This window comes from Anguilla rostrata, chromosome 15 (assembly GCF_018555375.3).
Source record: "Anguilla rostrata isolate EN2019 chromosome 15, ASM1855537v3, whole genome shotgun sequence".
NCBI lineage: Eukaryota > Metazoa > Chordata > Actinopteri > Anguilliformes > Anguillidae > Anguilla > Anguilla rostrata.
The window spans coordinates 35,489,266-35,516,268 of NC_057947.1; the positions used below are offsets into that span (position 1 = coordinate 35,489,266).

Below are 27,003 nucleotides of genomic sequence, written 5' to 3' on the forward strand. Positions count from 1 at the left end.
CACGCTCGAACAGCAGGCTGAGTTAGGCCCGAGCTCGCAGACTGCGGCACGCGGCAGATTTATGGCCTTCTCAGAAACATGTACCTTGTATTGTCCTCTCAGCATCTGCTCTGCCACTGGTGCGGTCAGGCTCCATGTCCTGGGTCAGTGAGTCTGGGAAAATGGAAGGATAATGATGATTAAATACCAATGATACCTCAGGAAAGAGGATCTTTATTTTATTTTATTTTTTACTAAATCACTCACAGTATATTCAAAGAGATAAAAAGATTGGGATGAATCTGTAGAGGGTAAGGAAGGGCCTTGAATGTCATAGTACACACTACACACACACACGTATGAACACACACACACACACACACACACACACACACATGAACACACACACAAACACATGCACACGCGCAAATGAACACACACACACACACACACACGTAACTAAGAGAGTGGCTAGTACCTGTATATAATAACATTAACATACAATTAGAATGAATTAGAATTAATAATGCAAATTACTATTAATTATTCAGCCAATTACAAACATAAATTGACTACTGCAGGGCAGTAGTCTGTCATACAATTATAATTGAACACGTAATTGTATATGTAATAGGTTTTTGAAACTCACTGCAGATTCCTGGAAAATGAATAAATAAAAAGTAACAAAAAACTTTGCAAAAGTGCTTCAAAATACACACAGAAAGCACCGTGCAAGTGGGCATTTTTGCAGTGACTTGTGAAAGCTGGTCTTCATCTCCTCATGACACTCTACTGTAGATATCTTTGAAAAGACCATCAGTCTAATGTGTGGTTCCTGTGTGTGGTTCCTGTGTGTGTGGTTCCTGTGTGCGGTTCCTCTGTGTGTGTGGTTCCTGTGTGTGCTGTGTGTGGTTCCTGTGTGCGGTTGCTCTGTGTGTGTGGTTCCTGTGTGTGCTATGTGTGGTTCCTGTGTGCGGTTCCTGTGTGTGGTTCCTGTGTGTGCTGTGCGTGGTTCCTGTGTGCGGTTCTTGTGCGTGGTTCCTGTGTGTGTGGTTCCTGTGTGCGGTTCCTGTGTGTGTGGTTCCTGTGTGTGCTGTGTACGGTTCTTGTGTGTGGTTCCTGTGTGTGCTGTGTGCGGTTCTTGTGTGTGGTTCCTGTGTGTGGTTCCTGTGTGTGGTTCCTGTGTGCGGTTCCTGTGTGTGCGGTTCCTGTGTGTGTGTGGTTCCTGTGTGTGTGTGGTTCCTGTGTGCGGTTCCTGTGTGCGGTATGGTCTCCGGCAGCTGAAACGCCTCACCGTTGAGAGTCCGGAGGCTGTCTGTCGGTGATGCCTGCTTCAGAGTCTGCTCCACCTGTTCCCGCCTTTTTGACTCGTACTCAAGCGCCTCCTGCAGTTTCTTCTTGGCCTTCTTCTCCTTTTTCAACCGCTTCTGAATTATTGCTGTGGAGAAACAAGGACGTGCAGAGAGCTTTATTCATACAGCACAAAGTATGGCAACTAAGAGCAAACCATCAAGCCCTTAATTACAAATAATCAAATTAAGAAACACCATTGGTTTCAGAAATCAATAATCATTCCTAAACTCTTAATGATGAACATCAACGGAGAGCTCAGACCTAAGTGTACTGGCTGGATTTCAGTGAAGAATCATTGTGCTTCCTCCATAATTTTAAATGACAAACTTCAGAAACTGCTACTTTATGACTATGGATACAAGGCAGCAGCCAGAGAATTGTCCCCAAGGTACTGACTTCATCAAGGGGTGGAAGAAGAGCTCTTGCAGTAGCATCGCTTAACCAGTAGAGGGTGAATAGGCCAGTTCTTATAATACTGATTTTTCTAATCGATAATAGCAGCCCGTGAATTCCAGCTATGCCCCCCGCACTGTGGGCCAATGGCCATTTTTATCACCACAGTACTCCTCAAAGAGAGAGAAAGGGCCAATCAGAGGAGAGGGGTATCTCACTATGATGATGATTGGTTGCCTGTGGTCCCATAGCAGTTCACTAGAAGGCACTAAATCAGACATATTTAAACCCACGCTTCCTGTGTTGGGACAAAGCGAAGTGAACCCCTTCTGCTGTGGTCTGTAGGTCACAGTCCGTTGAGTCTGGAGTCTTGATCCTCAAATCTTACCCCCCGTGCCACTACACTTACATGTGAAGCTTAGATAACTCACTCAACGCAGTGAAATTCAACCGGAGTTCTTTCAATTTTTTTTTTTGACAGGAGAAAATGTCTCTTCGATTGCTCGAGATGGTTATCGCAAACCGAAGCGTTTATTTTGTGTTATCGCTGTGTGCTGATAACTGAAGCGCATCAGCCCATGTTCCTTTCATCGCTTAATTCAAAAGTGTATTACGAGACCCTTCGGGTTACTGTGAGCCACATTTTCAACATTATCATGTTTAGAACTCTTTCAAAATTGCCAGTCATGCTGAAAATACAGTCTCAAGGGTGACCTGGGTTCAGGTAATTAAATAAATTAAAACTTCGCTCCAGACGAGTTTCTGAACTTGCTTGAAGAAGCCCAAGACTGTGACAGGCAGAGATACAAAAAAGTTTTCATTAAATATCTTCTTGATTAATCTTTAATTAACTTTTAATTACCATAGCCTACACTGTTACACAAATTACATTACACATAGTTTAACATGAGTAAAATAAGCCTACACGACTAACACACTTAGACAGTGTCAGATAATATGAGGGAATCTCGCTGGCCTGGTACTTTTAATCTTTTTGAGGGGGTGGGGAGGAGTGAGAGACACACCTGACACCAGCGATGGGTTCACCTGAGCACCTGAGCACGGTCTGCCTGCTTACAGCTCTTCAGACTGCGAAGGTGTGTTAGAGATGAGCCGGGGTAACCCGAGCTTTCACACCAGCATTAACAGGACTTCATTTACTAAGTGAGGTCTTTCCAACACAACGCTGAATCTTAAACAGGAAACTGCCAGAGGCATTTCGGCAAAACGTGTAAATTTTACAAAGACACATTTGAGAAATGGGCTTATTAAATTAAAACTGATTAATTATGTGCCGCAGACGCGCGGAGCACGCGAATATTAAGTTACATTTTGTGACGCTTTTGTTTACAGAGATTATAAATCATTCATACTAATATCATAATATGTACTTACAATTATAAGTCTGATCCTGAGTAGCTATTTATTTAATAGAATGGGAATAATACTTAATTTATAACTGGAAGCACTATGATATTAAAACAGGCAGCGGTAATGCTTTTCAAATCAAAATAGTTTAAATTATAATAAATATATTTATTATGCAACGCTGTTTCGCACAGACAATTTTATGGGTATTATTTTTTTTTATCACACACAATCAATCCTGTTACATTTATGTTTCTATTAACTTGAAAGCCGCTTCTTGGGCTAAATGGTTCAGACTGTGGAGCTGGAAATTCGGCTTGTCACATGAATCAGGTTTACGCAGAGAGCGCTAGTCAATCATCGGACGCCCAAGTACACCCCACTGATCTCTGGGAACAAACAAACAGATTCTGAAGTCCTCGACTGTTTTAAAGTGCTTGGTAATGAACCCGTAAACTTCCAAGAAGAGGGCAAAAATAGCGATTGTTTTCGTTTAGGAATGGATCGTAAATAGAACGCAGATACAAAAGAAATTCATGTTACCGGACCTCGCGTAATGGTCACATGATGTAAGATGCAAATCGGCGCTATTGCAGGTGAGCTATCCACATTCTCCCCAACCCCCCCCCCCACACACTTCTCTATAAAGTAGCCTGAGATAGTATGATAGTATATAAAATACACTATCGTATGATGATGCTAATGGTAATGATGATGATCTTTATTATTATAATAATAATATTATTATTATTATATATATAATAATAATAATAATAAATGCCACAAGTACTACTGCTACCTCTGTTATTGAGAGGTGGGTTTGGTGAATGTGTGAAAAATGGGTGTGCAGTAAAAGGGGTCAGGTGCCTCTGTTCTTAAATGGGGGTGCAGTAAAGGAGGTTAGGCACCTCTTCTTAAAATGAGGGTCCAGTATAGGGGGTTGGTACCTCTGTTCTTAAATGGGGGTGCAGTAAGGGGGTGAGGTGCTGTACCTCTGTTCTTAAATGGGGGTGCAGTAAGGGGGGGGTGCTGTACCTCTGTTCTTCTGCTCCATGGCCAGCTGTTTCTCCAGAGTCTCCCTGAGCTCCCGCTCTCTGAAGAGCTCCATCTTCAGCTCCGTCTTCTCCAGCTGAACCTGCTTCTCCTGGGCCCGTGCGTTGTCGATGGCAACCTTCAAGAGGCCCTGCGTTTTTTTTTTTTTTTTTTTTTTTTTACAAAGGGGAAATTTTTAATCACACAGAGCTTCGAACCTTCTCGGTTTCTGAATAAAAATGTCATAAGTACGGGGGGGGAACAGGTTTCACAGCTGAGACCACCCTCTTATGGGAAATCTGTGCCAACCAGGGTGTCACAACAAACTGAAAAGGACAACGTTCTCAGACACCGGTTTATGAACAATATCAAGGCTGGGAGATTCTGTATTAGCAGTTACCCCATTTCACAAGAGAGACATAATGCTGAGCTGCATATTTGTGCTTCTGTTCCTTCACTGTGTCTGGACCACATGTACATTTCAAACTGAAATCAATACTTACAAGCCCCATAAGGACAAAAAAAAAGTACCTACACAATTATTAATGTACACAGTTATAGGGGGGGCATATTTACTGTGTAGTGAACACCGGTGTTAAGACGTGGGAAATAGATTGCCGCGTGTCCTTTCTATCGCAGTTCCTCTCTTATTTACAGCGTGGCGATGTGAGCGGCGAAGGTCTGGCGGAGGCGGTGAGAGAGACAGGAAGTGCCGTGAGAGAGACAGGAAGTGCAGCTGACCTGCTGAACGCGGTGACACCGTCGCTAGGCGCGCGCGGCTCCGCGGTGACGAGGTTTACTCTGGGCAGCCCCGCGCGATTAAGCGGAGAGCGGCGGGGAACGAGGATGTGACTGATGTGGCCGCCCCCCCCCCCCCTTTCCCTTAAATTTATTCTGGTGTTGTAACAGCTGGCTATTTAATAAACCATGAAATCAGAAGGCTCCACCAAACATGCTTTATATCACAGTAGCAGAAGCATGCTGGTTGTATTTGATTATGAAAATTAGATTTTTTTTTTTCTTCTTCCGGAGGACTAGCCTACCAATTTAGCTATAGCAAAAATATATACCCCCCCCCCTCCCACGCACTCCCCCACCCCTCACCACTTTTGATTTTAATGTCAGCAAGTCTCTAAGTTCAACACTGATAATTCAATGTTACTCCCCCCCCCCAATTTGATAATTCATCAGGACTACAGACATATGCTTCTCTCTGCAGCTGGACCCCCCCTCCCCATTTCTAAAATTATGCATATACTGCATTACCAGAAAAGCTTATTGATCTGTTTAAAAAAAAAAAAAACAGACTTTATTATGTATGCGGTTTTGATCCTAGTAGAACTATTTGCGGTTTCACTAAAATTATCCAGAACTGTTATTCATAGTCCACAGACACTCTGTATGTAAAATACATTCAGTAGCCCTGGGTCAAAGGAACCAGGCTCTAAAAACAGATAATCATATTTACAGTGTCTAGGTGTGTGTGTGTTTGTGTGTGAGTGTGTGTATGTATGTGGCTGTGTGGGTGTGTGTGGTATGTGTGTGTGTGTATGTATGTGGCTGTGTGGGTGTGTGTGGTATGTGTGTGTGTTGTGTTGTGTGTGTGTGTGTGTGTGTGTATGTATGTGGCTGTGTGTGTATGTATGTGGCTGTGTGTGTGTGTTTGTGTGTGAGTGTGTGTGTGAGTGAGTGCGTGTATGTATGTGGCTGTGTGGGTGTGTGGGTGTGTGTGTGTGGCTGTGTGGGTGTGTGTGGTATGTGTGTGGTATGTGTGTGTGTGTGTGTGTGTGTGTAAACTGTTCCCAACGTAGGGCCTTGACAAATCCACAAGAGTCTGAACCTGGTATATTTGGGAATTATTCATAATACACTAATTTATGTTCCGAGGTTACGCAGAGAAAAATGTGCCTCAAAATGATCAGTTAAAACAAAGCGCAGCACAGCACATAAAATACTGAGAGGTGAGCTAATAACCTAGCCTCAGTGTCAAGCAAAAATCACCCACAACAGGAGATACAGAAGAACACTGGTGCAACATTCAATCTGGTCCCCCCGGACAGAGCAACTGGAGGAACTGAAATTAACAACAGACTGTCTCTGCTGATGTCAGTGCTCAGGATCTGCTTTAGAAACACAGGCTGGGATTCAATCAAAGCTTACTTAGCCACATTAAGGGTGGACGCAATTCAATCAAACTTAACTACACTCATAAGGATCTACCTTATGCTCAATTGGATCAGCCTTGCAAATACAAGGGCTGTGTCAAAAAAAATCAAAGAAGTCCTATCCGAGACACTTCGCAACAGTGACATAATGAAGAAAGGGATGGAGCACACTACTTCAGAGTATTTTGGGAGGGGTCAAGGGCTTTAAATCGAGGAAAAAGGAAAAGGTGTGGCCAGAATGCTGTGGAAACAGGAAGAGGTGTGGCCAGAATGCTGTGGAAACAGGAAAAGGTGTGGCCAGAATACTGTAGAAACAGGAAAAGGTGTGGCCAGAATGCTGAGGAAACAGGAAAAGGTGTGGCCAGAATGCTGTGGAAACAGGAAGAGGTGTGGCCAGAATACTGTAGAAACAGGAAAAGGTGTGGCCAGAATGCTGAGGAAACAGGAAAAGGTGTGGCCAGAATGCTGAGGAAACAGGAAAAGGTGTGGCTAGAATGCTGAGGAAACAGGAAAAGGTGTGGCCAGAATGCTGTGGAAACAGGAAGAGGTGTGGCCAGAATGCTGTGGAAACAGGAAGAGATGTGGCCAGAATGCTGAGGAAACAGGAAAAGGTAGAGACAGAAAAATTTTTGCAGGTCATGTGAGGTTTAAGAAGAAGGTCAAAGAAGTCAAAGGTCAAAAAAGGTCAATCTCTCTTCTTGCCTGTTTCTAACATCCCCATTATCACAATAGAATGAACATGGTCACAGAGAAACTATTCTTCCAAGAATTAAACATATTTAATTATTGGAAGAATGTCATCATGCTTGATTCACATTACGCACAAATGTAACCATTGTCCAGTATTGCCTCTGACATTTGAGGCATATAAAATGCAGAAGTAGTAACGAACAGGACAGTAAGTAAAATGAAGATTTCCAGAGTAAAGAAATGTGTCATCGTACAAACAAATGAGATCTGACTTAAATGCTTAAGTGGCCTTTAGTCAAGATAATGTTCAAAGAAATATTTGCATACTTGCTGACAAGCGGTGCTGTGACCATATCAAAACAATTATTCCCTTCACACATGCAATTAAACCAGATGCAATGGGCTATGTCTTATTAATTGTTCGTTTTGTTGACCCCAATTTTAATAAAGTTGCCTTATCTCAATTTTCTGCTTCGTCTCCTTTTGTTGACTTCCGCTCGAATATTCCATCAAATCTGCAGGCAGAGATCGGGCTGAAGGATGGCTTACGCTGCTGCTGCAGTGCCGGGAGGCGCGCGCTCAGCACGCGCGGGGTTAATAAGGGCTGGGCTCCTCGGAGCACCGCGACCTCTGATGTCCGCGTCGCGCGGTAAATGATCCGGGCAATATGAGGGGTGGCGCTACGCCGCGCGCTTCAAGCTACCTGTAGTCTTAGGGGATTCAGATCCGTTCTGAAACAGCGGAGCTGCTAAGACTTACTCAACGCTGCAAATGTATAATTCACACAGCACGTACTGTAGAAGCGTCTGCAGTGTGTGTTGTGTATAGTCAAACACTATGACCAAGACAAATTTCTGCACCCCCCCCCCACATCCTACTGTCAGGTGTACTGGGCAAAACACATACGGTACAACCTGTGGAAATACTGCAATGAACAGACAGGCAGGTGTTCATAAAGGGACTAATGAAGGTAGTAATATAAGAATGGCAGAAGAATCATTCACAAGTGGACTGAAACCCTCCCATCCATGGGCATCGCCCTGCGGATCAGCCAGGCATAGTCGGCCCTGGCACGGTCCAGATTTGGTGCCAGTCCGGGGGGGCCAGTCATGCACTAGAACAGTATTCAGACACACACACACACACACACACTCTCGCTCTCTCTCACACACACACTTCTCTCACACACACACACACACACACACACACTCACACACACACACACACTCTCCCTGTCTCACACACACACACACACTCACACACACACACACACACACACTTCTCTCACACACACACACGCACACACACACACTCAGACACACACACTCAGACACACACACTCAGACACACGCAGCAGTGAGTGAGGTACAGGGGCAGGAGAAGCGCACCTGTATGTTGGTGAGGAGCGTCTCTATGGAGGACAGCCCATCGGGGAACAGGAAGGGGGAGGGAAACCCGGGAGGCAGCGTCTGGCCCGACAGGGCGAGTCTCTCGTAGCTGTCTCTGGCCGTGGGTGTGCACATCGGCGTGTCATCTGCAAACACACAGCAATGAGCACAGCAATAAGCACACAGCATTATTACACACAGACCGGGGAGACTGTGTCCAAACACACAGCAATGAGAATTATTACACACAGACCGGGGAGACAGTGTCCAAACACACAGCAATGAGCATTATTACACACAGACCAGGGAGACTGCATCCAAACACACAGCAATGAACATTATTACACACAGACTGTGCAGTCTGCATCCAAACACACAGAAATGAGCATTACTACACACAGACCAGAGTCTGCATCCAAACACACAGCAATGAGCATTACTACACACAGACCAGAGTCTGCATCCAAACACACAGCAATGAGCATTACTACACACAGACCACAGAGTCTGCATCCAAACACACAGCCACGAGCATTATTACACACAGACCGGGGAGACTGTGTCCAAACACACAGCAATGAGCATTACTACACACAGACCGGGGAGTCTGCATCCAAACACACAGCAATGAGCATTATTACACACAGACCACAGAGTCTGCATCCAAACACACAGCAATGAGCATTATTACACACAGACCACAGAGTCTGCATCCAAACACACAGCAATGAGCATTATTACACACAGACCGGGGAGACCGTGTCCAAACACACAGAAATGAGCATTATTACACACAGACCAGAGTCTGCATCCAAACACACAGCAATGAGCATTATTACACACAGACCGGGGAGACTGTGTCCAAACACACAGCAATGAGCATTACTACACACAGACCAGGGAGACTGTGTCCAAACACACAGCAATGAGCATTATTACACACAGACCAGAGTCTGAGTCCAAACACACAGCAATGAACATTATTACACAAAAACTGGGACTCCCTCCCAGCCCACGGATTGCAGAGCAATAGATTGAGGACGTTTAAATGGATCAGAAGTGTTCATTCATTGTTCAATAATAATAAAAATGTAATAATAAACATAATAATAATAATAATAATAATAATAACGATAATAATAATAATAATAATAATAGTAATAATAATAATAATAATAACAGTAATAATAATAATAATAATAATAATAAAAATAATGATAATGATAATAATAATAATAATAATAATAATAATAATAATAATAATAATAATAATAATAATAATAATAATAGTACCTTATTATAGCCAAACTAGATTAAGCGCATTTGATTGTGTTGAGAACATCGAAGAGCAAAAGGTGAAAGAAATACTTATAATATCTAAGAATATGCAATGGAATTCATAGTTTATATCAGAAAGAAGACACTGAACAATATCAGCAACAGACAGAACATCATGGAGCATAAGGACCGTATAATTCATGCATTTCAGGGATGGAATAAAATGAGTTAAATTCCAGGCATTTAGCAGAGGCTGTTATCCAGAGCAACTCTCACAGCGTACAGTCCGCAGATAAAGAGCATTTATGCAGCTGCATGTGTGCTGGAGCAGTGCAGGTTAAGCACCTCTCTCAAGGGCACAGCGGCCATGCCCCACCTGGGAATCAAACCTGCAACCTTGGAGAGGCAAAGCCAGCTCTCTAACCTTTATGCTCCACGGCTGCCCGGTGACAGAAGGGCATAACTGACAGACAGGATGAAGCCTCACTGCGACGCCTTTATTCCAAATGCTATAATCTAACTAATGCCATTCATAACAGCACCATCAAACCAGAATCACCACAACAAGCAACATAAAACATTAAAAAATTTGGACCTCGCTTCAAAAGAGTTTTGTGTGTGTGTGTGTGTGTGTGTGTGTATGTGTGTGTGTGCATGGGATCACTGTTTTGTAACATTACACTAACACACAGCACAAACAATCAGCTGGAAATGACTGATAGCCACCATCTCCCATCTCCAAATAAAGCCTGATTATTCATGCTGTGTGTGTGTTTGTGTGCGTGTGTGTGTGTATGTGTGTGTGCGCGTGTGTGAGTGTGTGTATGTGTTTAGACCCTGATTACTGATGCTGTGTGTGCTGCTCAGAACAGCTCCACAACCTTCAATGACATCAAAACAATCAGCCCATTTATTTAGAAAAAGAAAACCCTTTTGTTTAATGCAACATTTCTATAGTTACCAACATTTCTTTCTTTTCTGTCCCAGAGAGCGCCCAAGGCGCACAGACGTTCAGAGCTGAGCTAGCCCCACCCAATCCATATGGCACGCCCGCTTCCAAACGCGGAGGCTGCCTCTCCTCCAGACCCATATGGCAGGCCCGGATTAGCAAAGGGGGCAGGCTCCCCAGGAAAAGGCCAGATGGCAATGAGCGGGGCGCCCCCCCCATTTACCATGTATCAATTTTATAACCCCCCCAACCCCCCCAACCCCCCCACCCTAAAAAACCCCTCCACCTCCCACCCCAGCACAGCGGTCAAGCCATTTTGGGGCACATATTTAATCCCTGGAAGAAGCTGGCTTTGAAAAGCAATATGGGCAATAAGGCTCTGCTCTCACACAAGCTGTGAGACGAACTGAACATCCATGTCGACAGACTGGACGACCTCTGGCGCTGATCCTCGCGATCGACGGCCATTTATATAACAAGGCGGGGTCAAGCGGCCAGGTAGCTGCAAAGATCGGCCAATAGTGCGGAAGTGCAGACGGGGCTACAGGGTCTACAAAGACTTGACAGCTGGACTAACCTTTGACCCCCTAACTTTACCTCGACAAAACGGCTTATAGTTGTGAAACGTCGTTCATTTTGTGTTCTTTGCATTCCATATAGTTACAATAAATTAACTCAGATTTATATTTCATTCATATCCTTAGATACAATCACATAATAGTGATACCCCCCCCCCCCAAAACTGGCAGCCATTTTGGAACATCTGTAAATCCCTATGCCTGTTAAGCTATGCCCAATGTCTAAAATTGTCTTTTATTTATTTTAATTCACAAAGATTAGCTGAATGAAGTATGAGGGAAAACATGGAAACACAAGCCTGTAAAATGCCGAAATCCTGGTTGAATTTTGGTAGAGAGACCCCAGTGTACATCAGGCCTTTTATTGACCTTGTCTTAAGCATATCAACAGGGAAACATTGACATTAGCGCATCCTTATTCTGCTCTAAAGGGTACGCCACCTAGTGGCTCAGAGAGGAGATTCACCCAAAGGTAATGCGATGCAAATTGCACTTGGTCAGGGACTCTTTTTTTAAAAGCAAATAAATGACAGTAAAATGGATACATTTCAACACTGATATACACTTCCTTTTGAAATACTGTAAGGCAAAAGAAAATGATATTGCACACCGGCTCGCCTTGGAGTCATTGTTGAATAGTGCACATTATAATGCCAGGGGCTTTCCATAGGTTAATTAATTCTTCAACTATAGGACACACAGGACACAGAAAACCCATTAAAAAGGGGGCTCGTTCACCCTTTCTCTGATACAGTCAGCACCCCGGGTGGAGGTCGTGGAGCTGCCCACCAGCGCACACCGCACCGAAAGGCACAGAGGTGGGCCCCTCCCATCCCTAATCTCCCCACTGAGGAGGCGAAGGTGGCGAACGCTTGCCCCCATCCACCCTGCGGAAACAGGGCCTGGCCCCGAGGAAACAGGGCGCGACTGCTTAATGTCGTCTTCCAGCCCGCTGAGACCCAATCCCATTATGTTTTGATGGGGGTGTGTGTGTGTGGGGAGGGGGGGGGGGGGGCTACGAAGGGTTAAACAATATCATAAAGAACACAAATTTGCGCGTGCTTTGTTTAGCAGATGTCACCCCAGTTCAGGATTGGGAATCGGAAAGCGGGCCGGATCGCGGGAGGGCCCCCCCCCCGCTCCCCTTTTTCGCGAGCCCCCACCGGCGCTCGTCAAATCCGCCATGACATCACGCTCCATCCATCATGGCGGCGCGGGCGAATCCCGCCACCTGCCACGCGAGGCTATCATAACTCGGCGGCGGTTTACAGGGGAGCGGGCGGGCGGGGCGGGGGAGCGGGCCGGACGACGTTATCTGGGAGCTGTCACACCCAGGGGCCCCCGCCGTCTAAATAAACACTGCTCTGCCAAGGCCCCTCCGTCAGCAGCACGCTGATAAATCGCACAGACAGAACGGAAAATGTACAGAGACTGATAAAAATATTACTGTCCATGATATATATATATATATATATAGACACACACACACACACACATACCCACACACAAACATACATACAAAGCGCACAAGCATTTTTCCAATAATTGATTGATACATTGATTGATACAAGTATATGTATGTAAATACCAATAAATAAAAATGAAGATATAACCAGTAAAAGCATAAAGGATTCATCAGGACACCAATATTGGTAAACATAAATGATTTGAACAAATCCATACTCTAAACGGTCTCCCCCATTGACATTGGAGACAGTGAGTAACAGTAATGATGCTGAATGCAGTGAAACTCGCAATCTGTAAAATGACATTTTTCTATTTGAGGACGTCAACTGGAAAAAGAACATTTAAACTGCAAAAAAAAAAGAAAAGATCACTCATGCTGACAAGAAGTGCAGCTGCAAATTCAAGATGCTGAAATGCAACTATGGGTGAGTCAGATTTTTTATGAATATACACATCTTTAAATATATATGTATACGTATATCTATGCATATCAATGTATATGTATATTAATGTATATGTATCTGTATATCAATATATAAGAATATAAATATATATGTATCTGTATATCAATGTATATGTATATGTATATGTAAGGGCATATACTTGTTATTCTAGGGTTTAAAAACTGATTGTGTTCAACCCAACTCTATAATTTCAGCATCTCCAGCAGGCCTACAGGCACAGCCCACAACTCCCATGACTTCCCTTGGCCCTGCCTGACTCTCAAAAGTTTTTAATATTGAATTTTAATTTCACGCGTTCCTATTAAAATGTGCAATCCAGCCACACGCGGCATTATATAAGTTTACACAGCAATCTAAATTACACACAGATAAACGACAAGCGGAGCAGCCTGGCTATTCCGCCATCAATATTCACTAACGCCTGCCAAGTCTGGGTAACAGCTGGTCTTACATTAATTAGTTTAAAGTATTTATTTCATCCATCTCCCGAGCAGATTGAGCAAAAACATTAGAGATTATAGCCGACATCTGCAAATGCCCGGGAAACATCAGCTAACCAACAGCTGAGTATTAGGGGGCCGCCGATAGGGCCTCGCGATCTGGCCGCCTCTCGGGGAGGGAGGGGAGCTGGTCTTAAACCGGAGCCGTCCGGCGAGAACGCAAACGCCGTTTCTCCCTCTTCAGATGCTGTCTGCTCGGGATGATTAATTACAACGAAAAAAAAAAAAAATGCAACAGATTCAATTTCTCCTCAAGTTAAATGGCGCCTATCAAAACAGGAGCAACGCACCGATGGCATCATTCCGCAAGTTCACCTCATTTAAAAGAATACGTATTGTCGTCAACAGCTTTAGTGTTGCTAACTGACTGTGGAAGAAATCGCGATGATTCAGGATGAATTTATGGGTGAAAAATTACACTAATACTTTCTGTGTTTATTAGAATTTCATCTGATCCTGATTTTTAATTGTACATTTAATTAAAGGTTGAATGAACGCGATTGTTAATGTTGAGACAAGGGTTATTAATAAAATCATTGATCTGACGAGATAAAAATGATATCCATTACCGCACCTACTTTACTGGACCTGTTATAGTCGCCTCCTACCCACAGCCAATCACAGGCAGCGGAAAAACAAGGAATCAATCTACTGCCTAAACGAGTAAAATCTTTGGGAGTGAAATTTCAACAAAAAAAAAAAATTTTCACTGACATTCCTATTTTGCTACTTCATCTATGGTCTTTGTAATAATGTGGCCAATAAAAGGCAGAATTTTAATTTCAATTTCAGTGGGAAATATTTAGGAAATAGTACAAGAATTAAATATGATATGAGCCTGTACTGCTGTAAAATAGCTGCTGTGCATCACCCACCCACCAATGCCCACACACACACCCCCACACATGCCCACACACACACACACCCCCACACATGTACACACACACACACCCCCACACATGTACACACACACACACACCCACACATGTACACACACACACACACACGCCCCCACATGTACACACACACACAATGCACACACACACAACCCCCACCATGCCCACACACACACACCCCCACACATGTACACACACACACAAATGCACACACACACACCCCCACCAATGCCCACACACACACACCCCGACACATGTACACACACACAAATGCACACACATGCACTCACACGTGTATATATACACATACGCACAGATGCAAACACACACACATACACACACACACACACCCCACATGTAAAAACACATATATATATACATACGCACAGATGCAAACACACACACATACACACACAACAACACACCACACCCCACTGTAAAACATTATTATAACATAGCCACAGATGCAAACACACACACACACACCCCACATGTAAAAACACATGTATATATATATATACATACGCACAGACGCAAACATACACACACACACACACACAAACACAAGTACACATTCTTGCACCCACATCCACCCACACATGCACAAAAGCATGTGAGCACACATATACACATATACACACACGCACGCACGCACGCACACACACACACAAAGCAAGGTCCTTGAGCGAAAGGAACCACACAGGTTTTTAGCAGAATTGAGTTCTTCTTCTTAGAATGGCACCTGGAGCTCTGTATTCTAACTTCCTGCCCCAGCACAAACACAAGGGTAGGACTCCCAGAATGCAGTGCGGTACAGTATGTAAAAGACCAGGCAGGCTTTCTCTTTAGAGAAATGTAATTGATTTGTTAGCATGTCCCTTGTTTGACAATGATCATAAATCATTCGTTAAACAAATGACTGTTTAGACACAGTTGGCCTTCCCTCTAAGCAATTTTGAGTAACAGGGAATTTTTGATGATGAAAAACATTCATGCATGCACACACCCCCCCACACACACATGCATATGCATGCATATGCGCACACACACGCACACACACAAATCATTTTAAATTCGCACATATCGATTAAAGATTTAAATTATGAAAACAAATGCAAACCTTTACACATTTCAAAATGTAAGACTTGTTTGATCAATCTTGATGATCATTCAGTGGTAATTCACTTAACACAAAAACACAATTATCAATATCTTATCTTGCTGAGTACATAAATATTTTACTTTGTCTGAATTATATTGCCAGTGAAAAATAAATATCTAAAATCATCAGTCAACATAAAGTGTTCTGTGAGCCCTAGCTGCACGAATATCCTGAATTTTGTTTTAGCTTCAGCATTGAAGCTACTCGAATACTCAGAATGAAAAATGTTAAAGGCAAGATTTTTAGCCTTGCTGTGATCCCATTTACAAGAAAAGAATCTCCTCCTCCATCCTCAACCCTGCCCATTCACCTTTGTTTAAATTTCTTTACCTATATTAATGCCGTCTATGTTTTATCTCTGTTTCTCGATACCTGTCGGCATCGAGGAAAAGCAGTTCCATGGTTGACTCTGGTTTTTGAACAAGCCCTGTCGGAGTGTTGCTTCTCCTTGCTGTATCAGTATTGCAGTATTTTAGTATAGTACTTGTGCTTCTTTACGTTTGCCTTGCAGTTGCCAACTACAAGCGTTACAGCTGAAACCTGATAAATATTTGCCAATAAGTAGTGGCAGGATTCATAATAATCCCCAAGATCTCCAAATCAGCAACTTCTGATGTAATTGTTCAGTAGACTACATGATTCAAATAAATATTTCTCTTTAATCTACGGCCAGAAACCACCTGGCAAGGCGTGAAAGTATTCCTGATCATTTAAAATGTATCCTGCAGATCCTACAGGTAAATGTGCAGTCCTGACGAGACCCTTCTCTTTAGAATACACACACCTGCAACGGGACACGCTATTCACCAAACAGAGATTCAACAATGGATCCGTGATTGAGTATGGACTAGCCCAAGGTAAGGCAGCTGATACAGCCAAATGCATTTTAAAAAAGAACACTCCATGGTTTCAATGAACCAAATCCTACAAAGTGACACAATGGAACCTGGATTCAATCTGTTTTAAACTGTGGATTTACAAGTAAAACAATTTTTTCTTCACGAACTCAGCTTGGCAAGTTAGTGTTTGGTCATTAGGGAACTCGGCAAACTGTGTGAATAAAACAAAAATTATTGCTTTTGATTTTCAAAGTTTAGCGCAATTGAACAAGCGAACCCCAGCCAACGTGTGGTACTTGTAAAAAAAATAAAATTAAATAAAATAAAAAAACGGCAATGCAGGCCAGCAATACACATTACATTCTGCGCTTGGCATTTCAGCTCAGTGTGGCAATGTCACTAAATAAATGAATTTCCATCGCTAAGCACACTCTACACAATATGTCATTTTCACAAAAGCCCGGCCTGCCCATTTCCCGGCCCATTCCCCGGCCTGTTTCCCACTCGTATCGGAACGGGGGGGGGGGGGGGGGGCTCTAAACATTGGCACACGCTCCGATGTTTACTTCTCGCCGTTGGTTTCGGAATCGTCGACTGCAACTTAATTACAGTGACAGACGCCGAACCGATGGATCGGGTGGGCCTGAGCACCCCATTTCCAGGTAATATTTCTCCAGTCGTCGTGCCAGCGGCAGATGCGACAGCCTCTCTCCCTCTCTCCCTCTCTCTCTCCCTCTCTCCCTCTCTCTCTCTCTCTCTCCCTCTCTCTCTCTCTCTCTCTCTCCCTCTCGAGCGTGCCGCGCTGAAATACTTATGAAATCCTTTCAGGTCACCTGTGTCACAGACAACATTTCATGCACAACTGTTTCGCCGGATAATAGGAGCCACAAATAAAAATGGGACGCTGTAAATACAATTCATTCTGAATGTAATGCCATAATTTAAAATAATGCCCCCCCTCCCTCCCTCTCTCCCCCCCCCCCCCCCCAGCTCCTCTCTTAGCGGCTCTGGAGTCCTTGACAGTATAGTAGCGGTGATAAATCACTTTTCCACTTAATTTTCTCTGTCCTTATTTTGTGTTTCGCCGCTAAGACGGTGGGTTAGGAATTGACTTGACAAACTATGGAGGAGAAAAATATCACTCAGAGGGCTACGGGCTTATCTCCAATTTACATGCTATTAGATTTATACTGTTGTAAGCTCTGGGCTCAGTACATATACTAGGGAAGGACAAGCAAATTCAAAACCTTAAAAACTGTTGTTGACGGAAATGTTGTGTGAACAGACAGACAGACAGACCCTTCAGCCGACCTACAGCCGCTGAGATAAGAAAGGGCTGCTTTCAGACAGGTCTACAGAAAGACAATTTGCAAATGCAAATGCAAAAAAAAACTGAATAAATAAAGATCCATATAAACGGCTGTAATTGACCTTGCGAATTGGGAATGTGCCATATGCTTTAGGAGGTCCTGCATATGAACAAGCAATCCCAGAGGGCCTTTCACCACCAAACTCTTCAATTTGAGGTGCTGGAGCAGTAGAATAGGTCTGTCTCGTCTCCGGCGTTCCTCCTTTGTGCAAACAGCCCCCTCAGAGCTGGGGGGTGAAGGCGGAGGGGGGGGGGGGGGGGGGGGCAGGGCACGGTTTTCCAGGGCAGTCACGGTGATATATTGACAGGTGAAGCCAGTGTCCTTGCAAACCTGCATTCTTCCCAGCAGGAGAGCGGGAGGCTAAAAACCTGGCGGACGTCAGCTCCCCCCGCCCTCGCCCCCTCCCCCCCACGAGGCAGAGAGGCGCTTTCAGCGCACAATTAAATTTAATTCCACCTGCCAGTGTTACTGAAGGAGCGCCCAGCCGCCGTTTCGCCGCTGATGACCTTTGGGTCGTGGCGCGGAGAACCGCGCCTCATTCTGCATATTTGTTCTTATTAATAGAGCCATGATGTGTGCGGGAGACGGGTAACGACTCCCACCCCGCTCGGCTCAGAGAGCAACTCCCTCGCCGACGTCGAGGTGTTTACGGAAAATTTAACGTTTACTTTTTAGTCCGAAGCTATAGTGTACTTAGTACATACTGCATAGCGCGGTTAAAAATGATACAGTCGACGTAGTGTTTATTTTCACAACGGCTGGCATTAGCTGGCCACCAAAGCCTAAAAATCTAATGTAAGGGCATAAACATGTTATGGTAATAGTTCTTTCATCCCCACATCTAGCCCAGCGCACAAACACAGTATCTGCATAAACACTACAAGGGGCTCCATATTGAGTCGATACGGCAAGGTCATATTACTGCCTCGCACACGTCCTGCACTGTCAGAAATAATAATAATAAAAAGAGTGTGCACCTGTACAGCGGCGCTATAAACACGTCAGCAAAGCGCTGGATCACGGAGATGCAAACGAAGCCTCGCGCCCCGCCCCTCGGAGAGACGGAGTGGAGCGGTCGAGCGGTCTGTGCTCGGATCTGCAGCTTACCGTCGGCTCCCGCCGCCCCTTATCTCCGCCCTTCCCTTTTTTCCCCTCCGCATCCCTCCCCTAATGTTCCCTACATTTAGAGATTAAATCGCTTGCTGCACAAACCCATTTGGAGAGAGGAGAGAAGGTGAGCGGGATAATAAGCAGGCTCACTGGCCCGTGTTTTCCTAAACGCTCTCCGAAGCACCACTGTGCACAGGCATAAAATTAGCGTCAGGACTTTAAAAAGCTGACATTTAGCATGACTTTTTGGAAAGTGACACCCTCATATTTTCTCGTAGGATATCATTAAATTTCAACAGCCCTATGACAGAGCTTTACCATTAATAACCAATTCGGAGTGTCACCGCTCTCCCACCGTCGGTGAAATAATGAGTCCTCTTCGCTTTGGCTTAATAAATGGATCCGCATTCTCAAGGCCGGAGCAAGCCGGCTCCACAGACGCGTGGATCCAGCGTCCAGGACTCATAAATTCACAGCTCACCGTACAAAATAAAGTAACACTCAAAAATCGGAATATATATATATATATATATATATATGTGTCCTCAGCACCGGTCCCTGAAACTCGATTCAGGAAAAAAAAAAAAAAAATCAAAACAGGCAAATTCGTGAGGTCTTGAAGCTCAAATGAACCAACACGTACGGTATGCCTGCGTGCACATGCACTCGCATCAGAATGCATTATGAAAAAAAACCGTGTGCATTACATGTCATAAAACAATAAGCGTGCTGTAGCGCCACGACACCCCGTGCTAAAGCAAGCACTTTCCGGGCTCTTCTCAGGGTAATCGCATTTAAGCAAATATGGGCTTGGACGCAACGAGGAGGTTTCATTTCAAAATGTCCGAGCTCCAAACGAGGAGACAATTAGCCCTGCGCAGAACACTCGGGTCTGCAGAGCTAGCGACGCCGGGCTCAAAAATGACAGAGCAAACGATAATGGCGCTGACCGCATTTAGACTGAAAACACTCTGCGAAACCCAATCTATTAAAGCAGGTGTAACCCTAAATATACATCAACAAACAATAAAGGGCAGTTGCAGAGAACGCCGATAGCTCTCAGCTGTGAAAATAGGGAGCGCGGAAAATTTAGTGGGCCGAACCGCAACATCCAAGGACAAGATACGGCCAGTATTTATACTCCCCGCGTCATATTTATTGCATAAAGGTCAGCGTGCTCATTCGCTGGAAGCCAGCGGTCCTGCTGGGGAATGAAGGCAGCGGGCGTGTCCCCGCCGCCTCGCTTCAGGTCTAAAGGTCTGAAGGATCGCGCAAGCGTTTTGAGACGGCCGCGTAAAAGCCCCGCTTTCTGTTTCGCGGTGGATGCGCCCCGAGATGATTATGAAAGCACACCATGTGGGGGGGGGGGGGGGATTCAGTATATACTTTGACGGATCCGAAAAATTTGGTGAATTAGAAATTAGATCAGGCTTTATCTGAATGCCAATTTTTGATATTATGCAATTTAATGAAAACGTATTTGGGTAGAGTAACACCTACAGGAGATGTGGCCTGCTCAGACTATAACCAATCACAATGCACTTCCTGTAATACAGATGAGGCTAAAGAATTACAGAAAGGGGCATTTTTTTCATGGAATACAGTGTTCAATATCATAAAATGTGTGCTGAAAAAATGTAACACTTGCTTAAAAAGGCATAACTAAAAGTCAAGGACAAAGCACACTGTAGTTAAACTGAACCAGAGTCCACTTTGAATAATCTTTTGTTGTTTCAAAGTGGCCAAATGCAGGCCTGTGAGGTCAAATGCAGGCTTCAGGTCAAATGCAGGCCTGTGAGGTCAAATGCAGGCCTGTGAGGTCAAATGCAGGCCTCAGTTCAAATGCAGGCCTGTGAGGTCAAATGCAGGCCTCAGTTCAAATGCAGACCTGTGAGGTCAAATGCAGGCGTGTGAGGTCAAATGCAGGCCTCAGTTCAAATGCAGACCTGTGAGGTCAAATGCAGGCCTCTGAGGCCTGGAAACAGCCATAATCCAGCCATAAAGGAAAAATGTATATAAAGGAGGTATACAAGGACCACAAGGGTGCATGAGTACTCACTCACACACACACATCCTATTGCCCATAACACTGACAAAGTGCAACTCATATATAAAAATCTATATTTATGTACACAATACATTTCTGATTGTTTTAATTGGCCCCTCATCCATAGAAACAATACTATTGCTGTTTCTCTATTGGCATTTTTCCTGTGATCACAGCCACTAAGCTGTGACAAAATGATAATTTGGTAAACTTATTTATTCATGACAGTTTAATTAGCAGTTTAATTTAATTTAAATATTTTATCATGTCCTCAATTTTAAAGGACACTTATGAAAGAGAGGTGCTCATTTTTTCAAACAAGCAAACACAAGATGACACAAATATCAGCACCTTTTTGTTTTTTCCCAGGGAAACTGTGACAGAGGAGCTCGCACGCCCAGCAGAGAGCGCGGAAGTGAGAGAGAGAGAGAGAGAGAGAGAGAGAGAGGGAGAGAGCGGGAGAGATAGAGAGAGAGAGAGAGAGAGAGAGAGAGAGAGACAGCGCTACGTGACTGCAGCCGAACGCCCCACACTCAGAGGATACGGGCAGACATATTAATGCAGTCCTGTGGCACGGCAACCCAAGGAGGAATATGGATGTCGCTCCGCTCAGTCGAGACTGGCACCGGTCCAGACTCAGTGTGTGCCGAGCGGCTTTTCAGAAAGAAAAAAAAAGATGAAAGACAAAAAAAAAAAAAGAAAAAGGAAATGGAAATGTAAACTTAAAAAAAAGCCGGGCTTAAGAACCTCGGCTGACTCCTATCTCCCCACAAATGGATGCAAATCCAGTCTCACTTCCTTCACAGCTATAAAAATACTTAACCGGGCGCCATGTTAAACGTGTGGAAATCTGTTTTGATAACATTATTCATAACACTGGCTTTGCGCTGCAGGAATTAATAACACTCCATTTGCAGACGGGGGAAACGGCGGCGCGGTATTTCCAGCTAAAGAGATTAATTTTTAAACACCTAATTGACAGGCCGGGGTTCGGGAGGATAAGCAACCGACTCTCTGCTGCTGCCGCAAAGTCAAGGTGACTCGAATCCTCGCTAAGACGCTCAAACACCGGAGCGGGGCCATTAAAACGCAGAGAAACAGTCCGCGGCACGTCTTATTCCCGCTCCCCTATTCTTTTTTATTAGGCCTGATTTACTTCACAGTTAGAGGATATAAAAGGCTAAGTATCGCCCAGTAATTACAGCGCGGTGAAAATTTAAAGGTTTGACTCGCAACGTCCTCAAACTCTAAAACGAGAACCCCGGGACGGTCCGGAGGAGGAGGAGGAGGAAGCGGAGGTTTCCCATAAACCCCCGTTTAGCTGTCCCGGCGAACGCGGCTCATCACCCTGAAACTAAAAAGGGTTCGATCACAACTCACAGTGCCTTTAACTTCCAGCAACACACTAAAAGTGTCGGATTCTTTACACGTTTAAACAGAACATCACGTACTGACTGTCGCTGGGGGAAAAAAAAGAAAGTAAAACTTGCTTTAATTCCATTCTTAAATTTATGGAAAGGTGGGCAGCAGCTGGACTGAACGGAAGACAGAAATTTGCATTCATGTACACACTGCTTTGGCAGCAAAAACACAATTATTGTTCATGCATGAAAAAAAAGATTTATATAAACAAGCAGACAGTATAGTTCCTTAATTATGTTTATGAGGGCATAAAAACACAGAAACAAATAAAAAATTCATGAAGGGGTCAACCCTTTCTGACACCCAACTGGGAAAATTGCCATTGTATGTATTATTTCATACTTTGAATCACAAATGACTTGCTGAGTGCGTTTGCTTCCTAAGCAATGGCGCTTCTGTCAAAAGGCACACAGAGAAAAATATGTTCTCTGCAATGCACACAGAGGAAAGGACAGATTTTTCACAACTGTACAAGATTAACTTAATTTAAATTTTGATAAAAGCTAATTGGTGTTTACAATTCCAGTATTACTTATGATTTTGTTGTAACTACCGCTGTTAATGCTAATTAAAATCATTGTGACTGAATTAATACAACATCCCCTTTGTTAGTAAGTAAATCTGCTTAAGAAGCATATTGGACATAAATGCAACTGTTCCACTTTTCTTATTAGTGTTAAATGCACATTTATAGATCATATTCCATAACGGTAATTAAATCCGACGGCAACGTGCGTTTGAGATTTGTATTTGCACCACTTTCTCGTTTCACACATTTGTCGTCAAAGAAAGAAGTGTAAGACTTTCTTCCCTTTTATTTTTCACAGTCAAGATGAAAATTCACTACGGTTAGGCAGATCACAGGCCAAAGCTGTGGTTTTAGTAGCATATACTACTGATGGAGAAGTCTACAGTAAACCAGCTGAGGAGCACTTATGAAAGAAACGGGTCATTCAGAACATGACAAAGATTCATAAGGTACTTCTCATCACTTTTTTTCATACAATGTAAATTAAACCTGCTACATTTCTGGTGCTTAAGAGGAGCGGAGATATGAAACATATATATCAGTATATCAGTACTGAGACTCTGAAGTGGCACTCAACTTAGAAGCCATGAGTGACGATCTAGGCTGAAATCTGCTCTGACTAAAATGTACTTAAAAATTTATCTCTGCCTTGTTTATAAGGGATACGCTCAATGCAATGAACAAAATAGAAATTATGTGGATACTAAATGTTTGCATTAAGTTACAACTTAAAAGTCCATATTACATGTTATTTTTTTTTGCAACAAAATTATGCAACGCAGTGTCAAGGACTAATTTTAGAATATAACCTCACAATCTGCGAGCCTAAAAATATTCATATGGACATTATATAAACATGCTGGAAAAAGCTGCTTGGGTCCTCTGGTACAAACAGGTGCGATCTGTGCAAATTGCACCAACATTCAACAATATCTCTGGTGATTTAATCACAGATGGTTACAAACTTCAAAGGTCTAAAGATATTCAACACCTTTAACAGGTGTTTCAACAAGGCATGGGCTTGGATCCAATTTAAAATGGTGACTAACAATTAAAATCAATTGTGCTGCAAAAACAGAATTAACTGAATTAATTTGATGATCACTCGCCAAAACTGCTTTTGTGAACCAACACTAGCACACCTAAAAACTCACAGAGAGACAGATAAGAACCCATTTTGATTGAATCCCGGTCATATAATATACAATTTGAAGCAACTCCTTATAAAGGTACCTCATAACTCTTAAAAATATCACTTCCAAAAATGTGTATGGCATTCAACTTGTCTCACACTTCTCAAATAGTTGATATAACCAATTTGCTTGAAGCAGCGGCTAAAATAGACAGGGTATTAGACATGGTGCTATATCTACTGAATTTTAATTGGAGTAAAATAATCTGTGTTATAAATACTACTGATAGCCACTGTCATTGGATTGTTTGATTTGTTAATTAAAAAAGGACGGTTTATTTTAGAGCAGGACTGGCAGTGTGTTCAGTGAAAACTGTGCTCTGTAAAAGACGGGTGGTGAAGGGGTTTGAACCGTTTCCTGCCACACAAGACAGCAGGAAATGGGTCTTCATCACATGACGAGTTTTCATATTGTTTATACTGCTTCTGTTTGTCCATAACACTGCCACAAACAACCTGCCAATCTGACGTTACAAGGCTACCGTGTTTCTATTTCAGGTTTAAGTTTGTGTGTGTTTGGCACAGCTATTTTAAGAGTCACATAAACAGATATTTCACACACACACACACACACACACAATGAAAGTTTCTTCATTGCCTACTCATTGGCTTTATCAATGTATGAGAAGCTGTGGTTCAAAGTGTGTGAATAAGCAAATTACACCGAAGACACCGGTGAAAAAAATGAGCATGAATCTTAAAACAGCCAGAAGATGGGCATCAGGGGAGTTAGAGGACATGAAAACTCTTTCTTTATATCTGGAAGACAACCAAAGGATGATTCAACGTTTAACCCTGGGTGAACCACCCGCATATTTTTAGGAGAGCTCCTGCTGCTAGGTTGGGTTAAAGAGTACAGATTTGGCGGGGGCACAGTCCTCCTGAGTGAACTCAGTGGCCAAGATCCTCACACTGTCCACCTACAAATTTGTTCGCTTCCCAGGCCCATTAGGAACCAGGACCAGGGCCCGTTAGGAACCAGGACCAGGGCCCGTTAGGAACCAGCACCAGGGCCCGTTAGGAACCAGGACCAGGGCCCGTTAGGAACCAGGACCAGGGTCCGTTAGGAACCAGGACCAGGGCCCGTTAGGAACCAGCACCAGGGTCCGTTAGGAACCAGGACCAGGGCCCGTTAGGAACCAGCACCAGGGCCCATTAGGAACCAGGACCAGGTCCCTCGTGTCCGAGAGGCCACAGGGGTAGAATCTGTGGGGGCTACTCTGCAGCTTATTCAGACCAAATACCCCAGGAGCAGACCCCTTTACCTTCCTGGCACACGTTATTACCCAGATGGATTGGGGTGATGACCCGGCACTGGAGCACTGACCCTACATAGTGAGCTCATGGGAATGGCATGCCACCAGATAACATAGCATTAGACCTGGGCATAGTGTACACACACACACACACACACACACACACACACACACTGAAATACACACACCTACACTCACACAAACACAACTACATTACACACACACACACACACCTACCATACGTGCACACGCACAAACACATCTACACACACACAGACACACACACAATCACATGTGCGTGCACACACACACGCAAACACACACACAGACAAACACACACACACTTTGAAACTAGTTAACATATGCAATTGCAATAGTGCCTTGCCACCCACTTACATAATGTGCCACTGAAGGTGTATCGTTCAGAAAGGTGACATAGGAAAAAGCCATTCATTTTCCACTAAGATCCTGAAAAGCACAGGAGTGATCATTTAACACAGATTAATACACACTAAACAGGACCACAGTGATGTAAGCAAGGATTCCAAATATTTTTCAAATGCTACTTTTTAAGGAATTACACAACTACTAAACATCATGCTTGGCTTTATTCAGCTCTGCAGTATTAGATGAAAACTCAACATGGAGTTTTGGGTGGACAGCAATTATTAAATTCAATTTATTACAAACCAGCAATAAACTCTACCACTTTTCTACCACTCCTAGAAAACGGAAATGATCACTCTACTTTATAAAGTAACACAAACTTAATTCCTGGGTGTAAAAAAAGGACTTATTTTTTGACCAGGTAGTATTCAAACACGTCTAAAAAGATAAGCAGATTTACAGATACTGCAAAGCTCTGTGATGTCATTATGAAAGCCTCTGATTTCCTATATGACCAGGCCACTTAATCCCAATGGGCATAAATCAGGAAAGATCAGAAAAATGCAAAAAAAAAAAAAAAATTTTGTTTTTCAAAGTCAATTTGTATTCTGTGTCGAGGGAACAAGAGAAGAAGGCAAACATTTTCACCTTCGCCAAAGTGCGATAATACATTATTAAATTTACCTCTCTCTCACCAGACACGGCGAGCTGACCACAGCATATTTACCCCGCCACCCCCACCCCCGTCCAAGCCTCACATCTTGGCAGGGGAAAGCGGCCTGTCACACGCGAGAGGCATTTTCAAAGATGAAAAAGAACGCGTCTCTTTTCAGCTTTCCTAAAAGCATCCGTTCCTTTTTGTGAAATCTGATTAGCCGAGGTGTCACGCCACGGACCGCTCGCGCAGGAGAGCGCGCGCGGGAGAGCCGCCGCCGCCCTTGAGGACAAACCCGCCGTCCCGCCCCATCCGCGCCTTCCCCACTCACAAAGTTTGACTGATCCCGCATCCGATTAGAATCTCCCATCGTCCCGCTCCATCAGGGGGAAACTGACAGGACGTTTGATCATCATAACCTCATCGTCTTGTTTTTTTTTTTCTTACCTTCTTTTCCTCGTGGCTAATGAACTTTAAAAAAAAAATACTACTAAACTCGGCTAGTCAGCATAAGCTAGGCTTTAAGTCAGAATC

General features: G+C 43.7%; 1 protein-coding gene across 1 annotated transcript in view; it reads right to left on the minus strand.

Moving 5' to 3' along the window:
• The window catches only part of LOC135241065 (dachshund homolog 1-like), a 169,036-nt gene that overhangs the window by 12,251 nt on the left and 129,782 nt on the right, over positions 1 to 27,003 (minus strand). The window contains exons 7-10 of the mRNA XM_064311171.1: positions 8,369 to 8,514; positions 4,129 to 4,276; positions 1,274 to 1,417; positions 85 to 153 (exon numbers count right to left, since the gene is read on the minus strand). Of these exons, the coding sequence (XP_064167241.1) occupies positions 85 to 153; positions 1,274 to 1,417; positions 4,129 to 4,276; positions 8,369 to 8,514 (507 nt within the window). The remainder of the gene's footprint in view (positions 1 to 84; positions 154 to 1,273; positions 1,418 to 4,128; positions 4,277 to 8,368; positions 8,515 to 27,003) is intronic.